General features: G+C 43.8%; 1 protein-coding gene across 1 annotated transcript in view; it reads left to right on the top strand.

Annotated features, from left to right (window-relative positions):
- Positions 1-25,338, top strand: part of pkd1a (polycystic kidney disease 1a) — a 68,599-nt gene that overhangs the window by 39,744 nt on the left and 3,517 nt on the right. The window contains exons 18-46 of the mRNA XM_060860937.1: positions 1,969-2,109; positions 4,308-4,596; positions 6,313-6,529; positions 7,459-7,618; positions 8,627-8,782; positions 8,989-9,133; positions 9,632-10,312; positions 10,808-10,970; positions 11,395-11,656; positions 11,984-12,179; positions 12,294-12,464; positions 12,551-12,694; positions 12,872-13,079; positions 13,243-13,369; positions 13,458-13,571; positions 15,345-15,394; positions 15,694-15,884; positions 17,083-17,155; positions 17,271-17,383; positions 17,600-17,799; positions 17,905-18,099; positions 18,516-18,655; positions 18,971-19,101; positions 20,211-20,331; positions 20,409-20,534; positions 20,771-20,945; positions 21,937-22,224; positions 22,340-22,474; positions 24,863-25,183. Of these exons, the coding sequence (XP_060716920.1) occupies positions 1,969-2,109; positions 4,308-4,596; positions 6,313-6,529; positions 7,459-7,618; positions 8,627-8,782; positions 8,989-9,133; positions 9,632-10,312; positions 10,808-10,970; positions 11,395-11,656; positions 11,984-12,179; positions 12,294-12,464; positions 12,551-12,694; positions 12,872-13,079; positions 13,243-13,369; positions 13,458-13,571; positions 15,345-15,394; positions 15,694-15,884; positions 17,083-17,155; positions 17,271-17,383; positions 17,600-17,799; positions 17,905-18,099; positions 18,516-18,655; positions 18,971-19,101; positions 20,211-20,331; positions 20,409-20,534; positions 20,771-20,945; positions 21,937-22,224; positions 22,340-22,474; positions 24,863-25,183 (5,433 nt within the window). The remainder of the gene's footprint in view (positions 1-1,968; positions 2,110-4,307; positions 4,597-6,312; positions 6,530-7,458; positions 7,619-8,626; positions 8,783-8,988; positions 9,134-9,631; positions 10,313-10,807; positions 10,971-11,394; positions 11,657-11,983; positions 12,180-12,293; positions 12,465-12,550; positions 12,695-12,871; positions 13,080-13,242; positions 13,370-13,457; positions 13,572-15,344; positions 15,395-15,693; positions 15,885-17,082; positions 17,156-17,270; positions 17,384-17,599; positions 17,800-17,904; positions 18,100-18,515; positions 18,656-18,970; positions 19,102-20,210; positions 20,332-20,408; positions 20,535-20,770; positions 20,946-21,936; positions 22,225-22,339; positions 22,475-24,862; positions 25,184-25,338) is intronic.

Below are 25,338 nucleotides of genomic sequence, written 5' to 3'. Positions count from 1 at the left end.
GTTTCAGTCGCTTTCTGCTAACGTCACACATGCACACTGAACACTCTCTCCGCCGCATATTGACAAGACACGCCCCTTTATGCTAATGTCACACATGCGCACTGAACACTCTCTCCTCCTCATATTGACAAGACACGCCCCTTTTTGCTCATTGGCTACACGTTTGTTTTGTTTGTTGGCCCGACTCGGTTTTCCGAAGCGTTTTTCAAACATCGTGCACCGCACCTTTAAAATAACCACACCACATTTAAAGTCACAGAGATCAGACTTTTTCCTTCGTTCTGATATTTTGACGTGAAGCTTTTGACTTATGGACCTGTATGATTTTGTAAATTGTGCTGCAACCACATGATTTGCTGAATAGATAACTGTATTCGTAATAAGGTGTTCATATGCCTGTGAAAATCAAAGCTATCTAAAGTATCTAAAGGTATCTGGCTGAATTATTAATAATGTTAGCGTGAATTGCTTTCATTTTACAATCTGAAAACGTAACATTTTTTTCTCCACCACTTTTCCACCAAACTGCTTGACTCATTCCACCCATAACCCTTTAATGCTCTGGCTATTTCCTCTGCCTCTACCGATTTTAGTGCAGATTTAGGTTCTGCTTCTCAGCAAGCGGAGCTAAAGCCAACAGTAGTGAAACTAAGCGGAGCTACAAATTAGCACGCCCCAACGGGAAACATTTGTGTTCTGCACATCCATGACTTATTAGCACGATGGAACAAAATAATTCTATCACGACCGCAGCTTAATAAGGTGTAATCATCGTGTTCTATCCCGAAGGAGGAAAGTGAATTGATTTGGTGGGTTTTTTTATTTGTTTTTTTTTTTTTGTTTTTTTTTTTGGAATGAATTCTGCTGATCTACTGGAATCACTAAGCCACAATGTAAGAAATAATGCAGACCTTCAACTGGCCAGTCACTTAGATGATCTCGATTAATGTCTCACTGCTTTTTCTACTGAGACTCCTCACCGTTCTCGTGAAGATTCTGCCAATGTTTTCCTCTTTTCCACGATATTTGTTCAATTTCTGGTGAATTTAAGAGGCAGCACTTAAAAAAAGGATTGATTTTTCTTTTTCTTTCCCTGCAGTAATGTTTTCATGAAAACGTCCTACTTTCATGAGACGTGAAACACGACAGACACACGGTCACTGCTTTTCGAACGGATAACTTGCCGGAAACTTTCTGTACTGAAAAGCAAAACCTTCATTGCGTGAGCTGTTGAGGGAAAAGCACAGAATGGACTGTGCATGTGAAATCTGCATTTCCCTTTCAGTTGCAGTCGTGCCACAGTGAAAGTGAAGTGACGTGACATACGGCTAAGTACGGTGACACATACTCGGAATTCATTCTCTGCATTTAACCCATCCAAAGTGCACACACACAGCAGTGAACACACACACACACCGTGAACACACACCTGGAGCAGTGGGCAGCCATTTATGCTGCGGCGCCTGGGGAGCAGTTGTGGGGGTTCGGTGCCTTGCTCAAGGGCACCTCAGTCTGGTATTGCCGGCCCGAGACTCGAACCCACAACCTTAGGGTTAGGAGTCAAACTCTCTAACCATCAGGCCACGACTTCCCCCAATCAGATCGGCATGTTGGTTTAATCAGAACCTGAAATTCAAGGTTCCAAATGCCTGATTTTCAGACATTAATGAACCCTTGCGGAACCCGTTTTGCTCCCTTAGCCATATTATTTTTGTGGTTTTTTTCCTGGTTTTAGAGGCGATGTAGCACTTTAGGCCGCACCGATGCACTCTGTGTTCCCGTGCTCTTGGACATTTACTTGCATCTGCCATCTGTGTCTGTTCATCCGGTTTGTTCTGGTTTTTCCTTTCCTTTATTTGCCATTTTTGTAGCACTGAAGCAAGAGCAACTGTTCCAGCAATGAGGGAGACATTTGAGAATGCAATGCTAATTACAGTGATGTAAATGACTCGTTTTTTTTCCCCTTAGGTATTAGTGAAGGGTGGCCGCATCCCTATCGTCTCTCTGGAGTGTGTGTCGTGTAAAGCTCAGTCTCGTTATGAGATCAGCCAGAACTCCTACGTCTACCTGGCCGGGACCTGCAGCAACTGTCAGGGTTCCTACAGAGGGGTAAGAGCCACCTGAGTAACTTCAACACTGGCACCATTAACATGAAATTTAGATGTTTATTACACGTACACTTAAGCAAAAGTTTTTTATCCCTTTTCTTTTGAAAGGACGAATCAGTCAAAACATTTAAAGTGACCTTTTTTGTCGTCAAAATAAAAAAAATCCATATTTTATACGCAATGCAAAAACAGACTTTTATTCCAGCTGCCTCTAATCTCCTGCTGTTTGTTTGGCTTTTTTTTGTGAATCTCGCATGCAGGCATTTTTTTTTTCCTTCTGCAGCTCTGAGAAAGATCAATATTTTCTGCTCATACTGTAGCAAACATTCTGGTCATTTTCAGTCCGTTTTTCATTCGGAGTAATATTTACACTTGGTGTAATATTTAGTCTTGATATTATAACTGAATTGCAAAAGAGAAAGTTTATTAAATAAATATCTAAAATAGAGTAGGGGTGTAAACTTTTGCACTTATGTTAACACAAAAAAGTGTCAATAAAACAACATTGTTAAAGGTGGGGTCTCCGTTGTTTGAAAGCCAATGTTGACATTTGAAATCACCAAAACAAACACGCCCCTAACCCAAATGGGTCCCACCCCTGTATTGATAGCTCCGCCCACACATACATACGTAACCCAGGCAACTAATGGAAAGAAACGTGTCTTTATCATAGCTGAAGGGAAGAACAATACTATTGTAGATAAACAAACAGGCAAAAATGACACACAAACATAATCATGTAAAGGACAAAGACATATATTAGTTCTGTGTAACAAAGCAAAACCAACGTTACTCACCTATCGAGAAGGAAAAAAGCGCCTCGGCGTCTTAAGTAAAGTTGGTCACATATTCACAGATTGGAGTTTCCCGAGTCAATAACTCCTGAGCTAAACACTGTTACTACACAAAACACGGTTGTAGCTGCGTCTCTACATTACTACGATAGAAAAGAGGTGTTATTTGTGTAGTAACAGTGTTTAGCTCAGGAGTTATTGACTCAGGAAACTCCAATCTGTGAATATGTGACCAACTTCCTGCTCCTTCAGTTCTCTCCAGCGCTGGAAAGCTGATCCTATATTAACACGTCCTACTTCTTACCTTATCGTAAGTCTTTCTTCTCTTTCTTTCTTTGTTTTTATCCTCCATGTCAATGTTAAAACCGCTTTCTGCTAATGTCACACATGCGCACTGAACACTCTCTCCGCCCATATTGATAAGACACGCCCCTTTCTGCTCATTGGCTACAGGTTGGTTTTGTTTTTGTTTTGTTTGGCGGCCCGACTCAGTTTTCTGAAGCATTTCTCAAACAACAGAGACCCCACCTTTAAATGTGAGTTCACTTTCTTCTTCATCCAGATGACAGGTGGAGCAAGAACGTGTGACACTTTTCCACCTTAGTCTACAAACATATTACTGTATTTTAACCGTCACAACGATGCTTTATAAAAGATTTAAAAGCCCACCTCCTGCTTTATGCTGCTTTTGCCTTAGTGAACCTCCAACGTTCTAACCTGCATTCCAGTGAGCTCATGTAGCACTGAATCTTACAGCAGCTATCCAAAGGGAATGCTGGGAATAGCGGTATGACCTCACTAGTCCTGGTGACAGGTGTGAGGGCTGTATCGGTCTCTGTGAGTCAGCTTTCAGCCTTGCCAAAGAAAAAGTCTTATGTGTGTCTCTTGTGTGTTAAAAATTTTTAAAACAGACAGAGGCAAAGAGATGAGGTCATGGGAGAAGGTGATCAGTCATGTATCCCTCTCTAAAACATTCTTCTAAATGTTTACTTTAGTGTGTTAAGTCATGGCCTCGGAATGAAACCGGTAAGGAAAACCTGAGTCAGTGGAGTCAACGATGTACTGTAATCATTATGATGTGATGTATTCCACATGGCATTGAGGTTAGCGCTCAATGCAAGTACACACGGGGAGAATGTGAAAATATTTAACTATGGAACGGTGTGAAGGAGCAGAGTTATTATGACCAAGCTGAAGGTGATTATTTTCCCATAACCGTACGGCCAAAGTTTTTTTATTCTTCTTGTACAACTTCGCAGGTGAAGTTAGTTTAGTTTTTATCTCTAACGTTAAAGCACCGTCGATCCTGGAGACTCCATCCATTAAAAACAGTCTCTGTACTGACATGTTGTCAGGACCTCCACAGACTGTTAATGCAGTCTAAACTCGTGTGTTTTTTCATTAGCACTGGACAGCAGTAAACCATCGCAGTGAGCCGCTGGTTCTGGACCTGAACACAACAACGACAGGCCAGGACAGCATGAACCTGGTGCTGAGGAAGGGGGCACTGCGGGACGGGGATTCGTACGTCTTCAGTTTGCACGTCACAGATGACAGTATGGAGCAGGAGGGGGTGGCCAACATCGAGCTCCACCCAAACTTGCCACCAGCTGGGGGGTCATGTTCACTGTGGGCTGATGGAAAGGGGCCAGTGGTGCGGACGCTGTTGGAGAGAGTACACTTCAAATGCACAGGTGAGAAAGGTGGAGCAAAAAGATGTGGAATAATCAGAATCAGAATCAGGTTTATTGGTTAAGTGTGTTGATGTTGACACACACAAGGAATTTGGTTCCAGCTGTTTGTGACTCTCAAAAGTACAGACATAAATAACACTATACTATACAATACACACATAAATAACACTATACTATACAATACACACATAAATAACACTATACTATACAATACACACATAAATAACACTATACTATACAATACACACATAAATAACACTATACTATACAATACACACATAAATAACACTATACTATACAATACACACATAAATAACACTATACTATACAATACACACATAAATAACACTATACTATACAATACACACATAAATAACACTATACTATACAAACTATACAAAACAATGCAGACGATGAGACACAATATAGACAATATGAGTATTAAATATAAATATATAATATATGACTGATCAGTTATGTACATAAAGTGTGAGAGTGCAAATAACAATATTATGCTTTTTGTACAATATACAGCAGCAGTAGTGTGTAATATACAGATGATGTGATGACTGACAGTCCTGATAATGCAGCACTTATAGATATGAAGCAGTGAATATAATGATGGTGAGGTGTTAATCAGGGTGATTGTCTGGGGAAAGAAACTGTTCCTGTGTCTGGCAGTTTTAGTAAGCAGAGTTCTGTATCGCCTGAGAGAAGGGAGGAGCTGAAAGAGGTTGTGTCCAGTGTGCGAAGAGTCAGTAGTGATTTTTTTCTGCCCGGTTTCTGGTTCTTGTGTCGTACAAGTCCTGGGGGGTGGGCAGGGGGGCAACAATTATTTTTTCTGCTGTTTTTACTGTGCGTTGCAGTCTGTTTCTGTCCTGTTTAGTTGCTGCACCAAACCAGATGGTGATGGATGTGAACAGGACAGATTCTATGACTGCAGTGTAGAACAGGATCAACAGCTCTTGTGGCTGACCGTACTTCCTTAATTGACGTAGAAACTACATCCTCTGCTGGGGCTTTTTAATGATAGAGTTTATGTTGCAGGTCTTGGGAAATGGTAGTGCACAGAAACTTGAAGGTCTCCACAGATGACAAAGGGCTGTTGGATATTGTGAGGGGGGAGTAGTGTTGAGGGGTCTTTACTAAAGTCCACTATCATCTCCACGGTTTTGAGGGTGTTTAGCTCCAGACTGTTCTAATTGCACCATAGCACCAGCCGCTCCACCTCCTGCTGGTATACAGACTCGTCGCCATTTTGGATGAGACTGATGAGCGTAGTATCATGGCAGGTAAAACCTACCTGTTGCTGGGTATGACAGGTTAGGTAGGAATGTGTGATACCATATCAGGTGAGACCTGGACTGAAGATATGTATGTGGACAGGTGATAATACTGTATATCAGCTGGGACGTGGACTAAAGACAGGTAGCACACACGATGCGATGACAGGTAACCCATAGACTGTAGATATATACCCAGACAGATGGAACAAAACTGTGGGAACTAAAGGAGCGTAGCTGGATAGTTGAGACCAATGAGAAAAAAATTTGAGATGCCATATCATGTAAGTGGAAAGGAAACAGAGGTGGACCAGTGAGAAGGTGAAGCAAGGACATGTGGACTGAAGACAGGTAGATGGAGTGGTGAATCAGGTGGAGAGTCAGAGACGCACATCATAATGCTGGTCCTGTCCTGGACCTCTGTGTCTTTTAGGCTACACTGATTTGGACGAGACAGAGTCTCCGCTGGTCTACAGTCTGATGGTGTTGCGTTGCTTTAAATCCTACTGCGAAGATTTTTGCGTCTATAAAGGAACCAGTCCGGAACATTCCACCTTCCTTCCACCCGGATTACGCTTTGCCCAGTACAGGATATCAGTGTCCATCACAGTGGAGGACCACCAGGGGGCATCCATCACAGCCCTCAACCAGTGAGTCATTGCTTCGTCTCTCTTTTTTTCTAATCAAGTTACTTACTGAATATGTATAGCTGATTTTTATACAGGGGGGGTCACGGTGGCTTAGTGGTTAGCACGTTCGCCTCACACCTCCAGGGTTGGGGGTTCGATTCCCCCCTCCACCTTGTGTGTGTGGAGTATGCATGTTCTCCCCGTGCCTCGGGGGTTTCCTCCGGGTACTCCGGTTTCCTCCCCCGGTCCAAAGACATGCATGGTAGGTTGATTGGCATCTCTGGAAAATTGTCCGTAGTGTGTGATTGCGTGAGTGAATAAAAGTGTGTGTGTGTGCCCTGTGATGGGTTGGCACTCCGTCCAGGGTGTATCCTGCCTTGATGCCCGATGACGCCTGAGATAGGCACAGGCTACCCGTGACCCGAGGTTGTTCAGATAAGCGGTAGAAAATGAATGAATGAATGATTTTTATACACGAATTGTGTTTATTTTCTACAACATCCTTGGTCTTGATCTCCTACCCATTGAGTCTGAAATCCTTCGTATACCCCCTGAACTTGCTGTACTATATTCATCAGTGTCTATGACCTTATTAATTGGTAATTAAACTATTTGACCTTATTAAACTATCATATCGATGTATTTTCATTTCAAATTATCTGCCCAAAAAAAAAACAACAACAACCCCTGTGCTCGGGAGTCTCTGCCAGGTGGCAAAGCTAATTTCTGGGTCAGAAAACGACGTCTGAAAAATTAAAGCCTAAAACGGACACTGATAAACTAACCAGAGATCTGGCACATGACAAGATGTCCAGATCTTCTAACCCTAAGGTTGTGGGTTCGAATCTGAAAAGAGGCGCTGAAAAGGATGAAACTAGACTAACTAGGAAATAAAGAAAACTGAGGTCCTCTGATTACTTATAGCTGTGTGTGTGTGTTTTGTGTATTAGGACCATGACGGTGATGTTGCCACAGGTTCCTGCTGGATTCAGCAGTCTAGCTCACTGGTTGAGTATCATGACTGACACCACTCTGAACGAGCTCCTGAAACAGGGAGACTCCCAGCGTGTCCGCGAGCTCTCCCTTGCCTTCATCACCGTGCTCAATGGGGTCAGACTCTTTCAATTATCTGTCCATCCTTCCATATATCCGTATATTAACTCTTTTTCACAGAGACCAGAAAATGTTTTGATGTGTCCATGTTCAATTTTGAGTGTCTTTGTCATGTCGTAGTCCACAGTGCCGTTAATATGAAGCTCATATGAAAATAGACACTTAGGACTTGAATTTGTTTCATCATTATTTCTGTTTTTGCCTTTGACCACTAGGGGTGATATACTTAATACAGATATCTTCTCTTTCATAGAAGGACTTTTGGCCACGTTCACACTGCAGGTAAAAGTGGCCCAAATCTGATTTTTGTGGGGTCAAGTGACCAGGTCAGACTTCTAGTGTGAACACTCAAATCTAGCCCAGATCTGATGTTTTCTAATCAGATTCAGACCACTTCCATATGTGGTCCTGAATCAGTTCCAAATCTGATTTTTTTCAATGTGACCGCAGTGTGAACAACCAAGGTGGATTTGATGCGACTTTTACGTCAATCTACATCGACATTCGTCACAATTATGCGCCGGCGAGTTCGCACACAAACGTGACTACGCCTACAAAATGGATCAAATAATCAAAAGTTGCCCTCGACATCCGAAAATTTTCAAAACACTGCGTCTCTGTGCTGCCGTTACACAAACATTTAGAAAGAAAAGCGACAATGCTTACTTTCTCCATAACCTCGCCAACTTTAGCGCAACGGCATGCTGCGTGTGACGTCATTGTTATTGTTCGTTTGCGCATGCGGATCAGTTCGAAACAGCAAACAGTTCACACTGGTATCTGATATAGGCCACATTTTAAAAGGTAATGTGAACAGCCAAACAAAAAAAATCAGATCTGAGCAAAATACCTGAATTGAGCATTAAGACTTGCAGTGTGAACGTGGCTTAAGTGATACCATTATTCATCATGAGTTTAGTTTGCTTGGTGTGTTTGTGTATACTCTATTTGTTGTATCTGTCCTTTGGTAAATGTGTGTGTGTGTGTTTGTGTGTGTGTGTGCAGTACGAGCAGGCTGTGCAGTATGGAAGCAGTGTGTCGAAGCAGGAAAGGCAGTACAGGGTGAGCATTCGAGGAAACATCACCCGAGCTTTGACATCACTGGACCTCAACACCGTTAGTGACATACAACAGACCTCAGCTGCTCTCGCCCAGTGCACGGTGAGACACACTCACAAACACACACACACACTCACTCACACACACACAGTGAGACAGAAGGGAAAAAACAATTAACGGATGATCAGAATCATACATCTCAGTTAAAAAAAATTCTGAAAGGGATGAAACTAGACTGACTACGAAATAAAGAAAAGTGAGGTCCTTTGAATACTTATAGCTGTGTGTGTGTGTGTGTGTGTGTGTAGGCCGTGAGCCGGGAATTCGTGTGTGAGGAGTGTCAGAACAGCACACTGAATAAACTGGAGTCCATGCTGGAGATTCTCCAGACGGACACCAAGCAGGGCACGGTGACTCCCACAGAGATCGCAGACAACATCCTTAACATCATGGGTGAGTTTACACAAAACCAAAACCTTCCTCTCATTAAACACACCGTCTGCTTTCGTTTCTACACGACGGTGCGTTTTGCGAGTGTCATTAACACGGTATCACGTGCGGTCTTCCGACACAGGAACAGCTGTTGTAATTTGCCTTCGCTTTAACATGCAGTTCATTTGTTAAGTAGGTGCGAGTGTGAGTGCATGAGTGACTGTGCCGCCTCTCGCACTCACACATACACCTCTGAGGTGAAAATTAGCACATATGGCTGATTATAGGTTCTAACCAGCGTCCAATGGTTTGTAACTAATAGCAGCAGCTGGTTTTGTAAAATGTGTTTTTGTCTGCGGGCTTGAATTAGTGAGCTTTATAGCATTTCAGAATCACAAACTGAGCTGGGGTTCGAAGGTGCAACTGGCTGAAGGTGGGATTTAGCAGGTGGACAAAAAAAAAGAAGGACTATCTTTTAATAAAGTAAGGAAGTGAAATAGTGTAAATGTTGTTCTGCAGGGGATCTGATCCAGCAGGTGAGTGAGGCAGCGTCGGTGTCAATGGAGGAGTCGGAGGATCGCGGTACGCCACATCTGCCAGATCAGCCGCACCCCCTGCGCGTGGCCGCCAAAGCCTACACACTATCCTCGGAGCTTATGCGCATTCTGATGTTGTCTCGTGTACTAAACGAGGAGCCGCTGATCCTGCGAGGAGCCGAGATAGCGGCGGCAGGGAAACGCGCCGACCCGCTCAGCCTGCTGTGCTATGGCTCAAGCGACGCCCCTGAGTGCGGCCGCTTCTCCATCCCCAGGGCCTTCAACTCCAGCCTTGGGACCAGCCTGAGCACCAGCGAGGCCAGTGAGGGCATTGTGCAGGTGCTCTTCCAGGTGGAGCCCAATCCGTTCCCTTTTAACTACGTCCCCAACTACACCGTGTCCACTGAGGTAGCATCCATGGAGTTCCGCACCGTCAACGGCTCCCAGATCCCCATCGCCGACTTAGACGAGAGCCAGGCCATCAGAGTCGCGCTGAACAATGGCACCACAGTGGGACTGGACGGAAACAGCACAGGGGTCAGGCTGGATCCGGCCGGGGCAGTAAACGTGAGCCGGTGTGGCTCGGTGATCGTTAAAGTCAGCACAGGGAACAACAACCGGAAAGCAGGAGTCTACATCCAGCTGAACTTTACCATACTGGAAGGTAATCAAACACCCTGGACAACAGGGGGCAGAAGTTCATTCTTTCTCTCTATGACTATAGTACATAGCTGCTATAATGTAAACAAATATGTTGTGGAAGTAACACTACATTACATGTAACTAGAAAGAGTGAATCTAAAACTCCTTTGTGCTGTAAATCGTGTGCTGTTATCTGAAAATGGTTCACTTCAGGGTTAGAACTCTGTAACTCTGCTTCATCACGACACCCCGTTGTTTGTTATTTTCCTGTAACAGCAGACAACTGAGTAAACAAACGGTTTATTTGGAAAAGTTTCCACTTTAGCTTTTGAGCCTGTTTAAACGAATTACCATGCAGGAGTTCTGTGTGTGTGTGTTAATAAATAGAGGTGCAGTTTTCTCTAAATTATGTTTCTAAGTGTTCTGTTTTCTGCTCTTGAGGATTAGTTCCTTTCAAATTTGGTGTGTGTGTGTGTGTGTGTGTGTGTGTGTGTGTATGTGTGATCTTTACTTCCAGGTTCTCCAGATGCACAAGAGTTAGACCTGTCAATCATGGCTTACCTGCACACCTCTGATAAGCCTAATGAGTACAGCAGCACAGAAAGGAAGCGCATCACCCTCAGCATGGTGCAGGGGCAGGACCTCGACCACCAGCTCTACACCTTCTTCCTGTCTCCTATGTAAGAATGGGTTTAAATGGAGTGTTCTTTCTCTCTTCTTCTATCTGTCTTTCTGTCCTCTCTCTCTTTTACCCCTCCCTCTCACCCTCCCTCTCTCTTTCACTACCTATCTCTCTCTCTCTCTCTCTCTCTCTCTCTCTCTCTCTCTCTCTCTCTCTCTCTCTCTCTCTCTCTCTCTCTCTCTCTCTCTCTCTCTCTCTGTCTGTCTCTCTCTCTCTCTCTCTCTCTCTCTCTCTCTCTCTCTCTCTCTCTCTCTCTCTCTCTCTCTCTCTCTCTCTCTCTCCCATTTCTCTCTGTTTACTGTCACGAACAATTACAACACTTTTGTAAGTTTGTTTGTAAATCATAAACCTAAACCTATGACACGATGCTGCTCGTGTCCACCGGTGTGTCTGCTTGTAATCGCTATGTCACGTCTCTGCAGCCTGTACGACACCACGCAGGATCACTTCATCAACGTGTCGGCAGGCTGCACTCCTGATTGGCCGGTTCGGATCCGTGTGGAAGTGGGCGTGTTCATGGTGCTCTGTCAGTACTTCAGTGAGCTGGGGCACATGTGGCGTACAGACGGGATGATGCCCCTGCCGGAGACCAGCGCGGGGCAGGCAGTGTGCAGCACACGCCATCTCACTGTCTTCGGTGCCAGTCTGTTAGTACCACAGCATGCCATCAGCTTCACCGTGCATGTGAGTGACCCTGAGAGCAAGTGGCATATGAATATTAATGACTGTCTAATGAATATTTAAATTATCACATCGACCACAGAATGTCAAGTAATATCATTGGGGAAAAATTAAAATTATTTAATTTGTTTTTGACATTATTATTATTATTTTTTTTTTCTTTATTATTATTATTATGATGATTATGATTATTATTATTGTGATTATTATTATTATTATTATTATTATTATTATTATTATTATTATCCATTTGTTTTTGTTGAACGAATCATTAGATCTTAAATATGAACCTTAATCATGTAACTGTATGTTTCTGTGTGTCGTTTTCAGGATCCACCGATCAGCCGCAGTCTGGTGGTGCTTTTGGTGTGTGTGGTGTGTTTGCTGTGCTACGCCGTAGCCGCGGCCGTGCTCAGGAAACTGGACCAGTTGGACCTGAGACGAGCCTCTGTGGTTCCGCTGTGTGGGAAAGACGGACTCTGCAAGTACGAGATCCAGGTGAAGACCGGCTGGATGCGAGGAGCAGGTGAGGGGACGGGGCTGGGAGGTCATGTCGTACTGCTACTTGTGTGGGTTCTTCTCGCGCAGTCCTCGTGGATCTGCTCTGTGTTCTCTAAAAGTAATAAGAGCTCTGTTTCAGGCACCACGGCCCACGTCGGTATCAGTCTCTTTGGCAGTGAGAGCCGCAGTGGACACCGTCACCTGGACAGAGTCGGAGCTTTTACACGCAACAGTCTGGACATTTTCCACATCGCCACCGACTCCAGCCTCGGAAACCTGCTCAAAATCCGAGTGTGGCACGACAACAAAGGTACGAATCTGACTCCGTCTGTATAGATTAGACTGTTTCTTACTTATGTCATGTATGTACTTACATTCTCTCACTCGTTCTCTCAGGACTCTCTCCAGCCTGGTTGCTGCAGTATGTGCTGGTGAAGGACTTGCAGACAGGAAGCTCGTACTTCTTCCTGGTGGAGGAGTGGCTCTCTGTGGACAACGAGAAGACAGACGGCAGGGTGGAGATAGAGGCGGAGCCTTCAGGTAAAACCGGGAGCTTTTTTTTTTTTTTTCCAAATGATTTTTTTTCGGCCATTTTGCATATCAACCTGGCGAACGTCAAGTTTGTGGATATTATGAATAAAGATGTAATTTGCATAATTGATGCTAATCGTTCTCAGTTCATTGTTTTTCACCTTCCTTAACCTTCTGCCGTTACAGAGGAGGTGGAGCTTAGATGCTGGCCCCGCCTCCTCAAGTGGGAGCTCCAGAGGGCGGTGTGTGATAGTCACATGTGGCTGTCGTTATGGGAAAGACCCCAACGCAGTCCCTTCACCCGGCTGCAGAGGGCGACGTGCTGCTCCATGCTGCTCCACCTCATCATTCTCGCCAACACCGTCTGGTACGCCACAGTCACCTATGGCGACAGGTACGGCCACGCCCTTCTCGCTCGCTCACACACACACACACACATTGTATTATTAGTGCACAGACATACTGTATTAGTGTTTATAACATGTAAATAAGTTGATATAAGTGAATATACAGCAGTAATAACTGTGTGTTTGTGTGTGTGTGTATGTGTTTTCCAGCTTTGTTCCCATATCAGAGCAGGTGTCACTGAACGCAGAGGTTGTGGGAGTGGGTGTGATCAGCTGTCTAGTGGTGTATCCTATTTACCTGCTCATCTTCTGCCTCTTCAGACTCAGCCGCAGCAAGGTGAATCTTTATCTCTGTTAGATATATTATATAATAGAAGAGGCATATTGGGCCTAAAATTGTGTGTGTGTGTGTGTGTGTGTGTCAGGTCTTAGTGGAACAGCTCCCTCCTCAGGTAGACCAGGAGTCTCTAGAAATTGATGACTTCTTAGATAACTCCCTCACCGGAAGCTCCTTCCTCATTTTCAACGGAATCACAGAGGTAAGATGAAAGGAGGCGTGGCCTCTGCATGCAACTGTCATGCTACTGAGGAAGGTGTTGCCTCTGTGTGTGTCAGTCTCAGTAAAGAAGGTGTGGCCTCTGTGTGTGTCAGTCTCAGTAAAGGAGGTGTGGCCTATGTCTGTGTCTGTCTCAGGAAAGGAGGTGTGGCCTCTGTGTGTGTCAGTCTTAGTGAAGGAGGTGTGGCCTCTGTGTGTGTCAGTCTCAGTAAAGAAGGTGTGGCCTCTGTGTGTGTCAGTCTCAGTAAAGGAGGTGTGGCCTATGTCTGTGTCTGTCTCAGGAAAGGAGGTGTGGCCTATGTCTGTGTCTGTCTCAGGAAAGGAGGTGTGGCCTATGTGTGTGTCTGTCTCAGTAAAGAAGGTGTGGCCTCTGTGTGTGTCAGTCTTAGTGAAGGAGGTGTGGCCTCTGTGTGTGTCAGTCTCAGTAAAGGAGGTGTGGCCTCTGTGTGTGTCAGTCTTAGTGAAGGAGGTGTGGCCTCTGTGTGTGTCAGTCTCAGTAAAGGAGGTGTGGCCTCTGTGTGTGTCAGTCTCAGTAAAGGAGGTGTGGCCTCTGTGTGTGTCAGTCTCAGTAAAGGAGGTGTGGCCTATGTGTGTGTCAGTCTCAGTAAAGGAGGTGTGGCCTATGTATGTGTCAGTCTCAGTAAAGGAGGTGTGGCCTATGTGTGTGTCAGTCTCAGTAAAGGAGGTGCGGCCTCTGTGTGTGTCAGTCTCGGCAAAGGAGGTGTGGCCTCTGTGCGTGTCAGTCTCGGCAAAGGAGGTGTGGCCTCTGTATTAGTCTCAGTTAATGCGTGACCTCTGTTTGTGTTAGTCGTAGTGAAGGAACATGGCCTTTGTCTGTGTCAGTCTTAGTGAAGGAGGTGTGGCCTATGTGTGTGTCAGTATTATGTACAACGACAGACATCAGTCACACAATATACAATAGAGGCGTGGCTTCTGGGTTTGTTATTCTTAGTAAAGGCGGCATGCCCTCTGGGTTTGTTATTCTTAGTAATGGAGGCGTGGTCTCTGGGTTTGTTATTCTTAGTAAAGTAGGCGTGCCCTTTGGGTTTGTTATTCTTAGTAAAGTAGGCATGCCCTTTGGGTTTGTTATTCTTAGTAAAGGAGGCGTGGCCTCTGGGTTTGTTATTCTTAGTAAAGTAGGCGTGCCCTTTGGGTTTGTTATTTTTAGTAAAGTAGGCGTGGCCTCTGGGTTTGTTATTCTTAGTAAAGTAGGCGTGCCCTTTGGGTTTGTTTTTAGTAAAGTAGGCGTGCCCTTTGGGTTTGTTATTCTTAGTAAAGTAGGCGTGCCCTTTGGGTTTGTTTTTAGTAAAGTAGGCGTGCCCTTTGGGTTTGTTATTCTTAGTAAAGTAGGCGTGCCCTTTGGGTTTGTTTTTAGTAAAGTAGGCGTGCCCTTTGGGTTTGTTATTCTTAGTAAAGGAGGTGTGGCCTCTTTAAATTGTATTGTATACATTTTTAATGCTTTATTTATCAGATCAAACATCAGGATTCAGCCAATCTGTTAAAGTTTGTGAACTTCACACTCCACCTCTCTTTAAATATATTCATGAGCCTGTCTTGTGTTGCTTCAAATCATCAACATTCACGAGAGCAGATGGAGGAAATGGTGTCTGGGTTTCAGTGCAGTTCTGAGCCCTTTGTGAGCAGAAGGAACATTACAGTGTATAAAAGTTCATAGATGTGATATGATGAGAGGTGAGTCAGGTTTGTTGTGCCACTGCTGTGACTTACCACTACATTCACTCTGTTTCTTCTCCAGACGTACTCAGAGGAAACCAACATCGACCTCCCCACGCCTTCCTCGAAAAGGTGAGCCGCTTGTTTCCATGGTAACAGTCGTAATGACTGGCATATTTTAGTGCTGGATGAAAGAGGTATTCAGACACATCATCATCATCAATGTCATGAATCAGGTCATTATGTGATAGAATGAGTGCCTCATTATGTCTGATTGGTGTTTGATTTGTGTGTGTGTGTGTGTGTGTGTGTGTGTGTGATAAAGAGAGAATGAGCACACTGGCAGAGATTAGGGTAAGAAACAAAAAAAAAAACAGTACAGGAGAGAACTTGCTCTAACTTTTCACTTGTTTTTTTCTCTTTTGCCGAAGGTGGAGCGTTCCGGATGCTGATTGGCCGGAAGTGACGAGCGAGCCATCGATTGAGATGGGGGTGGGACTTCCTCCTCGTCTAAAGCGAGGTCAGGGTAGCAGACACCTGGGTGTGGACATGACCTTTAACCCAGAGGACGACGAGACGGTGTTAGGACATGACTACAGGAATAAATACTTCACATCTTCAGGTACTCCGGCACGTAGATATCCAGCTCATTTACTTTAGGTCTGCTGAGATGATGATGTCAACGATTATGCAACTTCTTTTTCAATAAAACTGGTGTTGCAGCTGAAGCTCAGGGTATATAAAAGTATCCTTAGCAGACTGAGTTGCTGAAACAGTTTCTGAGGTCTTGAAAAGATTTTTGAGGTTCTAAAGGGGATCTTATTAAGTGCTGCCATCTTCCAGTGTTCTTGAAAGAGTTCCTGAATAGCGTTCTAAGATCCCAAAGGGTTCTTGAGTTCCCGAAATTATCTGTGTATTTCTAAAAGGTTTCCTAGACTGTCAAAAAAAATTTTTTGAAAGGGTTCCTGAAAGAGGAAAGGGTAACTATGTTCTGGAAAGGTTCTTCAAAAAGCTTTGCTGAGCTTCTAAAGTGGTTCCTGAAAATGTTCCTTCAGTTTCTATAACATAGTTCCTGAAAGGGTTCCTGAAAATGTTCCTTCAGTTTCTATAACATAGTTCCTGAAAGGGTTCCTGAAAGTGTTCCTTCAGTTTCTATAACATAGTTCCTGAAAGGGTTCCTGAAAGTGTTCCTTCAGTTTCTATAACATAGTTCCTGAAAGGGTTCCTGAAAATGTTCCTTCAGTTTCTATAACATAGTTCCTGAAAGGGTTCCTGAAAATGTTCTTCTATTTCTAAAAGAGTTCTTGAGAAGAATTTGTTCCTCTAATGGTTTGTGGAAGAGCTCCTGAGTTTCTGAAAGTGTTCCTGTTTTCTTTGCACGTTCTTGAGATGCCTTTATCCAGAGTGACTTACATTTGATCTAATAATATACGACTGAGCAGTTCTTTCAAGGTCCCTGCTTAGGGGCCCAGCATTGGCAGCTTGGTAGACCTAGGATTCAAACTGACACAACCTTCCAATCAGTTGTCCAACCTTTTCTGCATCCCTTTCTTCTTTTTCTCCCATTCCTGCTTTTCTATGAGTTCTGACCTTTGGTATTAAAGCGAATCAATTTCAGTGATTTTATTTTAAGATGACTTTTCTATCTTACCTTATATGACTGGAGAATGTTTATCCCTCCAGCAACACATTAGCCAAATAAATCTGTCCGCCATTATCAGAATGTATATAAGACTGTAAAAGTATGTGATATTTGGAGGACTATACAGTATCTGTGCTCCTGTCCATGTTCCTGATTGGGTCTCGGGTGTGATTGACAGATGAGGATCTCCTGAAGCGGATCCTTGCTGACGGACAGCTGCTCTCACAGACCAACAGTGACATGGGCGACCTGTGAGTGTTATTCTTCTCTCATGAGCTGTAACATTTCACCACTAATCACCTCATCTCTTATCTCATCATGTCACCTGTGTGTGTGTGTGTGTGTGTGTGTGTGTGTGTATTGCAGCTCCAGTATATTTGGGGATAAGACAGAGGTGATTCTGCTACAGAAGATGAGTGAACCTGTTCCTGCAGCCATACGCAGAGATCCACCTAAAACTGCATTCACCTCACGTACAGGTAGATATGCACACACACACACTCACGCACGCACACACACACACACACACACACACACACACACGCACGCTACTTATTTAATGTTCATTGAATAAACAGTTTTATGTAAAATACAGTACGCTGAACTACAAGGTCAGAAATCATTTGCATATTTTAAAATATAAAGCTCATATATATTACATTCTCTGCTAATTTCCTCTCTCTCTCTCTCGGTAGTGACGGACGTGTGCAAGCCGAGGCCGCTTCCCCCTCTATTTGGATTGGTTGCTCTCTGGGGGAGTTGGGCGGGGTTAATCTTATCCAGTTGCGTGTCAATATGGCTAGGGCGGAGCTTGAACAAAGACATGGCTCTGATGTGGCTCATTTCCTGTATCGTCAGCTTTCTGATGTCGTTCTGCATTTTGGAGCCTCTAAAGGTCTCAAGCACGCACTTACACACACAAACATACACACGTCTATATTTCAGTCGGTGGCTGAACAGTGAATACACGGAACAGATTGTAAACAGTATGTGTGTGTAGGTGCTGGTAGAAGGTGTATATTTCGGCCTGCTGGTGTCCCGTCTGAGGCCAGAGGAGGGTGATGTGTTGGTAGATTGTCCCCGAATGGAGCGAATGATCCAGCGTGTGCCAAGAGTTCGACCTCCTCAAGGCTTTGCGCTGTCACAGGCTCGAGAGGAGGCACGCAAAGTTCGCCTGCTACACCGCATGCTCAAGGTGCACACACACACACACACACACACACACACACACACACAAAACAGATTTACAAAATATTACTAATTAGTATTTTTATTGTCTTTAATAACGACGTTATTAAAAAACTATATGTTAAAATGTTGACAAAACTCGACAGTAAACGTAATTCATGTGGTGAAATGAATCCAATATACTTAAAAATTATAGTTAAAACACAAAATAAAATAATTAAGCACTCATTAACGCTACTCATTAACATTTCATCGCAAAACTGAAATACTGCCGCTTTAAGCATTATATATCTGATTAAATATGCATTCGGTAATGTAGTAGTGTTAGTGTTGAACGAGTAAGTATTGATGCACAGTATGTTGGGCTAAGTGATGGGGTGGGTGTGTGTGTGTGTGTGTGTGTGTGTGTGTGTGTGTGTGTAGGGTTTCCTCCTTTACATGCTTTTTCTGCTCGTGGTCCTGCTGCTGAACTACGCCGACTCGACCAAAGACGCTTACCAATTGAGACTGCACACTCAGCTGAAGAACCATCTACACACACAGCACTTCAGCAACATCAGCAGGTATTTACACACAGACACACACACGCAGTAACACACACTGACACACTACAACAAACACCTAGTTGGGTGCGTACTCGGGAACTCCGTTAACTGGCGACTCTTGGTTTAAATTGAGACTTCCTGTTTCACATTGGCTTAAACCCGATCGTGATGTTTGTGTGCATATAAAGAAAGGATATATTAAAATGATAAGCTATAAGAAGACTGAAGGGATGTAAAAGTTTCTTTGATTCTATAAAAAAAAACACTGCAGACTATTTATGGAACGCAGACTCTTCCAACTGACCTCGCTATCATCCCTATCATTGTGTCTAGACGAGAGGACGTTTGGCCATGGCTGTCTGATTTCCTGTTGCCACGGTTGCTAGATGGCTCCGCCCTTATGGAGGGTACGGGTAGCCTGTTGCTGGGGAAGCCCCGCCTCCGACAGCAGAGATCCCAACCAGGTGAGCGAGAGTTTAATTTATAAATATTGTAATGTATTTTTATTTTAATTCATCACTCACAGTGATAAGTTCATGTGTTTAACTGGAGTCTTTTGTTAAATCCAGCATGATAACGGTTTTATTCCCTGGCTAACACCACACACATACTATACTGTCCTTGTGAGGACGTTTCATTAACGAATATCATGCTAGATTAGTTAGCTAATATTATGCTACACCCAAATAAAGTGGAAACCTTTAAGTTCTTTAAATAAAACCTACAGGTTCTAGAATTAGGAGGGCACGGTGGCTTAGTGGTTAGCACGTTCGCCTCACACCTCCAGGGTTGGGGGTTCGATTCCCGCCTCCACCTTGTGTGTGTGGAGTTTGCATGTTCTCCCCGTGCCTCAGGGGTTTCCTCCGGGTACTCCGGTTTCCTCCCCCGGTCCAAAGACATGCATGGTAGGTTGATTGGCATCTCTGGGAAATTGTCCGTAGTGTGTGATTGCGTGAGTGAATGAGAGTGTGTGTGTGTGTGTGTGCCCTGTGATGGGTTGGCACTCCGTCCAGGGTGTATCCTGCCTTGATGCCCCATGACGCCTGAGATAGACACAGGCTCCCCGTGACCCGAGGTAGTTCGGATAAGCGGTAGAAGATGAATGAGTGAGTGAGTTATAGAATTAAGCTGTTTTGCTCAAGGGGACCAGAAAATGTCCCAACAATGTCAGAGCTGTAAGGTATAACTATATAAAAATAAAATAAAATAAAACAAACACACAGAAATGTCTGGAAAGAGTAAATCATAAATAACCCAATCATTGTAATAGGAATGAAAATCACATATTGTATTTGCATTCATGTGTGTGTTCTCACATGAGAGTGTACACACAGGGAGCTGAAAATCCTATTGTGTCTTTATGGGTGTGTGTGTGTGTGTGTGTGTGTGTGTGTGTGTGTGTGTGAGGCAGAAGTAAATAAGATGAATATTATCAGCCTCAGCTGTGAGAAATAGGAGCCAGAAATGAGTTTTGCTTCTGAATAGATAAACAGAAACTGTGTTTGTGTGTGTATCCAGTTACAAGTGACATTACATAACCTATCTAATTCTCTTTCTCTCCTGTCTCCTTCAGCCTGCCCTCCAAGTGGCTATTTTCCAGCAGCTTCCTGGTTTGGGTGTGGACCAGCAGGATGGGTGGAGTCAGGTTCTGGACTGTCAATCAACTGGACCCACAGTGTGTCTCAGAGCAGCGGGTAAGAGCGCTGACATGCAGAGGGTCTTCAACTCTGGTGTGTACCTACGCTAATGTTTTTGTCTTATATGTGTGTAGAGTGTGGCAGTGGGGTCAGGTGTCTGTGTACAACAGTGGTGGGTTTGTACAGGAGCTAAGTAGGAAGATGGAAGAATCCAGAGCCCTTCTAGAACAACTCCATAAACACCAGTGGCTGGATCCGCTGTAAGTATTTAAATATATACACAACCAGAGGTGGCAATACTTTCACTCAAGGAAGAACGGTGTTTGCATTGAGCGCAAACTTCCTTAGGAGCCATTAATGTATACAGTATAAGCAAACACATTAAACACAAATGTCATATAAACAGAAACAGCGATCTAAATCTCAACATAAAATTTATTGCAGTAATCAGAGAACAGAAAGATTTGGGTTTGCAGTGTAACTGTGTGTGTTTCAGGACCAGGGCTCTGTTCGTGGAGTTCTCCCTGTATAACACAAACACAGACCTGCTGGCCATCTTCTCCTTCCTCTTGGAGTTCCCGGTCTCAGAACGCACGCATTCCAGCATTAACCTCAAGACCTGCAGCCTTCAGACCCTCCAACGTGGCATGGACCTCCCCATGTTCCTCACGGTAACCATCAAACACTTCCTTTCCTTTCTTCCACAGTCGGCTTCTCCTGCCATTCTTTGAGGGTCCATCAGTGACAGAGCTCTAATGTCAGAGTTAGGGGGACTCGCTAGTTTCTGGATGTACACCTCTAATGCTGAAATCTTCTCCATCAGAGAACAAACTAAAATAAATCCCATGTAAAATTACTGCTAATTGCTAAACATTCTGCAGCTGATGGACTGGACAAGCTGAACATTTGCTGTACTTGATTATGCACACTTGGCTAAATATATGCTAAATATATGCTGTCGCAGACACAAATAAACAAATGAAAGCAACATTACTGATGAGAAATACTGTAACTACTAATAAGTCTGGCATTTGCTCCTGTTTTTTAATTCCTTACCATAAACACCGATTGCTTTCTCCCATCTTCTCTAAGGTAACCTACAGTATCAATGTCTGCCTCCCTCAAGATAACCATTAAATCCCACCAAACTTTGGTTCCAAGTACTAACTGTCCATCTCCAGGAGAAATCTCCATGTCCCCTGCTTTCCTTACTGTATCTAACAGTCAATTGTTGTCTGTCCTTAGGTTCCTTAACTTTACTGTTAATTGCCATCTCTCTTGCCATCATTTTCTGGCTTTCATCCAGTCACAATCATACATTTACAGCATTTAGCAGACGTCCTTATCCAGAGCGACTTACATTTTATCTCATTTTTATACAACTGAGCAACTGAGGGTTAAGGGCCTTGCTCAGGGGCCCAGCAGTGGCAGCTTGGTGGATGTAGGAATCGAACTCACAACCTTCCGATTGGTAGCCAACACCTTAACCACTAGGCGACCACATCGCTACCACATCTTCTATCATCCTTTATCATTGTTCCTCAAAGTAACAGTCACAAAGTTCCCTCCTGTTGTTATAGTAACCATCGATCACTGCCACTCAGCCTATTACAATCTCCTTCACACAAATGTTCATTTCCTCCATTTCTTTCCATTTCTTAGCTCATCCTGATGATCTTGATTATTTACTTCTCTGTGCGAGAGGGCGTGTCAACCCTCAGGCAGGGGTGGGGCTACATCCTGCAAGTGTGGAATCTGGTGGGCGTGGTCACTCTTCTGCTGGCGGCTTGTGTCTCCGCCCTCCACTTCAGTCGCTCTGCTCTTGCCTCGAACCTCTGGGCTTCGCTACTTCATCAGCGTGAATCGTTTATTAACTTCTTTCCCCTGGGACAACAAAGCCAGGTTCTGATCCAGCTCAATGCCCTGCTGCTCTTCCTGGTAGTACTGAAGGTAGGAAATGCACTACACTGCACACTGATCTATAAAAGATCGGATATTTCGGATACTACGGAGGTACCTTTAATTGAATTTTGTGTCTCCTGTTCCTTTGTACCCTTTTATACAGGCTGCTCATCAGCTACGGTTTTTGAGGGAATGGGCCGTGTTTGGCAGGACTCTGAGGAGATCGGTGTGGGAGATCGTTAGCGTTGCACTGGCTTTGCTGTTGCTGCTGATGGCTTACTCACACACAGGATACCTTGTGAGCATGAACACACACACACACATGCACCGATATCAATAGACAAATAGTATATACTGTACATACACATCCAAAACATGGGAATTATACCATTCACTATGGAAATATAACGGAACTCATCTTTACTCGCATGTGCTATTAAGAAAGTTATTATTTAACTTACATCTTTTGGAAATTGCATATGAAAGTGCCCTAAGTGGGTGGGCTTTTAGTGTGTTTGGAAAAGAACACATGACGTAAATATATTTTGTATTTACATTGCTAGGGGGCACGGTGGCTTAGTGGTTAGCACGTTCGCCTCACACCTCCAGGGTTGGGGGTTCGATTCCTGCCTCCACCTTGTGTGTGGAGTTTGCATGTTCTCCCCGTGCCTCGGGGGTTTCCTCCGGGTACTCCGGTCTCCTCCCCCGGTCCAAAGACATACATGGTAGGTTGATTGGCATCTCTGGAAAATTGTCTGTAGTGTGTGATTGTGTGAGTGAATGAGAGTGTGTGTGTGTGCCCTGTGATGGGTTGGCACTCCTTCCAGGGTGTATCCTGCCTTGATGCCCAATGACGCCTGAGGCTCCCCGTGACCCGAGGTAGTTCAGATAAGCGGTAGAAAATGAATGAATTTACATTGCTCAGCATAAATGAACACACCCCCTAGAAAATAAAGATTTTTATCAAATTCTCAGTGAATATGAGAGAAATTTGCTCTTTACAAAAACAGTTTTATTAAACGTTTTATTAACATAACAGTGTTGTCACCTAACATCTTTAAAATAATACATTTAATTCAAATGAGGTGTTGCAAAAATGATTACATCCTACAACAAATTTAACTAAATCTAATTTTTTGTTTGGGCTCCTTGATTTTGAAGAACAGCACCAATTCTTCTAGACATTGAATGAAGTTGACAACATACAGCTACATCGATCTTTTTCTATTCTTGAAGTACGGACTCTTTCAGATCCTGAATGCTGGATGGAGAATGATGTTGTCCTTTCATGATGATGACTTGTCCTTTCAGAATGACCCACAAGTGTTCTATTGGGGTGGGGTCTGGTGACATGCTTGACCACTGAATCACTTTTACCCTGTTCCGCTTCAGAAATGAACCAGTGATCTTTGATGTATGTTTAGTGTCATTATCATGTTAAAAGAGTGCCCAGGGACCTAGGGCACTGAGTGATGGTAGCATCTTCTCTTTCAGTGTTTCACAGTATGTCTGTGAATTCATGATGCCATCTATGAAATGCAATGCCCTGACACCTGCAGCACTCGTGCAAACCCCACACTAGAACACTGCCACCCCCATGCTTCACTGGTACAATGCATTTTTCTTTGTACTCCTCTCCCTTGTGACACCATACAGTTTGGAACCCATCAGAGCCAAAAACAGTAACCTTTGTCATATCACTCCAAAGTATAGAGTCCCAGTATTCTTCACTTTGGTCAACACGAGCCTTGGCAAATTCTAGACAAGCTTTTTTTGTGTATGGGCTTCAGCAGTGGCTTCCTTTGTGGGTGACAGCCATGCGTATGGTGTTACAGGAGACACTCACTCCAGTTTGACCTTCTAATCATTTAGTCAACTGTGCAGAACTTGCACAGCGATTTTCTTCAACTTCTCTCATCACAAAACGCTCCTGATGAGGTGTTGACTTGCGGGGAAAATTGTTTTGTGAAATTTCTTTACGTCTGCTGCCCTTTGCCAGCATTATATGGGAGTGGAAATTCTCTCTTAAATACCACTCTTAGTTGCCAATGATTCTGTGGCCACCTGTGTGTTGATTGATTCGACTCATCTTCTGGTAACTTCCTGTTAATTACAAATTTATTATTATTTATGCTTTCTCCTAACAAAATCATTGGGGTGTACTTATTTTCGCACAATGATCTTAACTTATTTTGATAAAAGTGTTCAAATTTTGCCTTTGGTCCCGACTAATCTCATTTAAAACAAATGAACCAGATTTCCACAAATATGTTATTGTATAGAATCCCACAGCGAGTATTAATTTTAAAGCAAGATGGAGGTTTTACTGAGAAATCTGTCATGGTGTACTCAGTTATGCTGAGCACTGTCAAAGAAACCATGTTGTTTCTTGTGTGCATTACAATACACATAGTCAATATTGGGCAAAATCTCTTTCCAAATTGCCACCTTTTATTCAGTCTCTTTCACTCTGACTCATCAAATTGCCTTAATGGATGTGAATTACTGCTTGCGTCTTCCAAAAATAAAAACGTCTAATGTTTCAACCAATTACTTAAGTACTCTCACCCACTCATCCTGGCGATGCCGTTTGTATTTTTTCCATTCTGCTGTCATTCGATTGACATTAGAATGTGTCTCTGTATGAGTATTGACATAAAATATCTCTTTTTCTTACTTTTCCCAGCTTTTTCACTCCATTGTTCAGGGATATGGGACAGTCAGGTCCGCTTGCCTGTCATTGCTAGGCTCGGGGGGGCGTGGTCTATGGTCATGGAGAGCAGATCAAGGGCCCTATCCTTGCTCCACTTCCTGCTACGTGTTTCATGTCAGCTTTGCGGCTCTGCGGCTTGTCCTGCTGTGGCTGGTGACCTCTGTGTTACTAAGGAACTATCGTAGAGTTCGGGCAGAGCTCTACCGGCCCGCAGTAGACCTCCAGGATTATGAGATGGTGGAACTCTTCCTACGGCGCCTCAAGATGTGGATGGGCCTGAGCCGTACTAAGGAGGTGGGTTCATGGTTATATATATATGTGTGTGTGTGTGTGGGTGTTCGTTCAGTTTGGGACTTGTTTAATTGTACTGAACCCAGAGTTTGAGCTCAGCAGTACGGACAATCTAATATATCTTAGCTTTGTTCTTTGTTTGTTCCTTCTTCAATGTA

This window comes from Tachysurus vachellii, chromosome 24, assembly GCF_030014155.1.
Source record: "Tachysurus vachellii isolate PV-2020 chromosome 24, HZAU_Pvac_v1, whole genome shotgun sequence".
NCBI lineage: Eukaryota > Metazoa > Chordata > Actinopteri > Siluriformes > Bagridae > Tachysurus > Tachysurus vachellii.
This window is presented reverse-complemented; position numbering and strand designations above follow the sequence as displayed.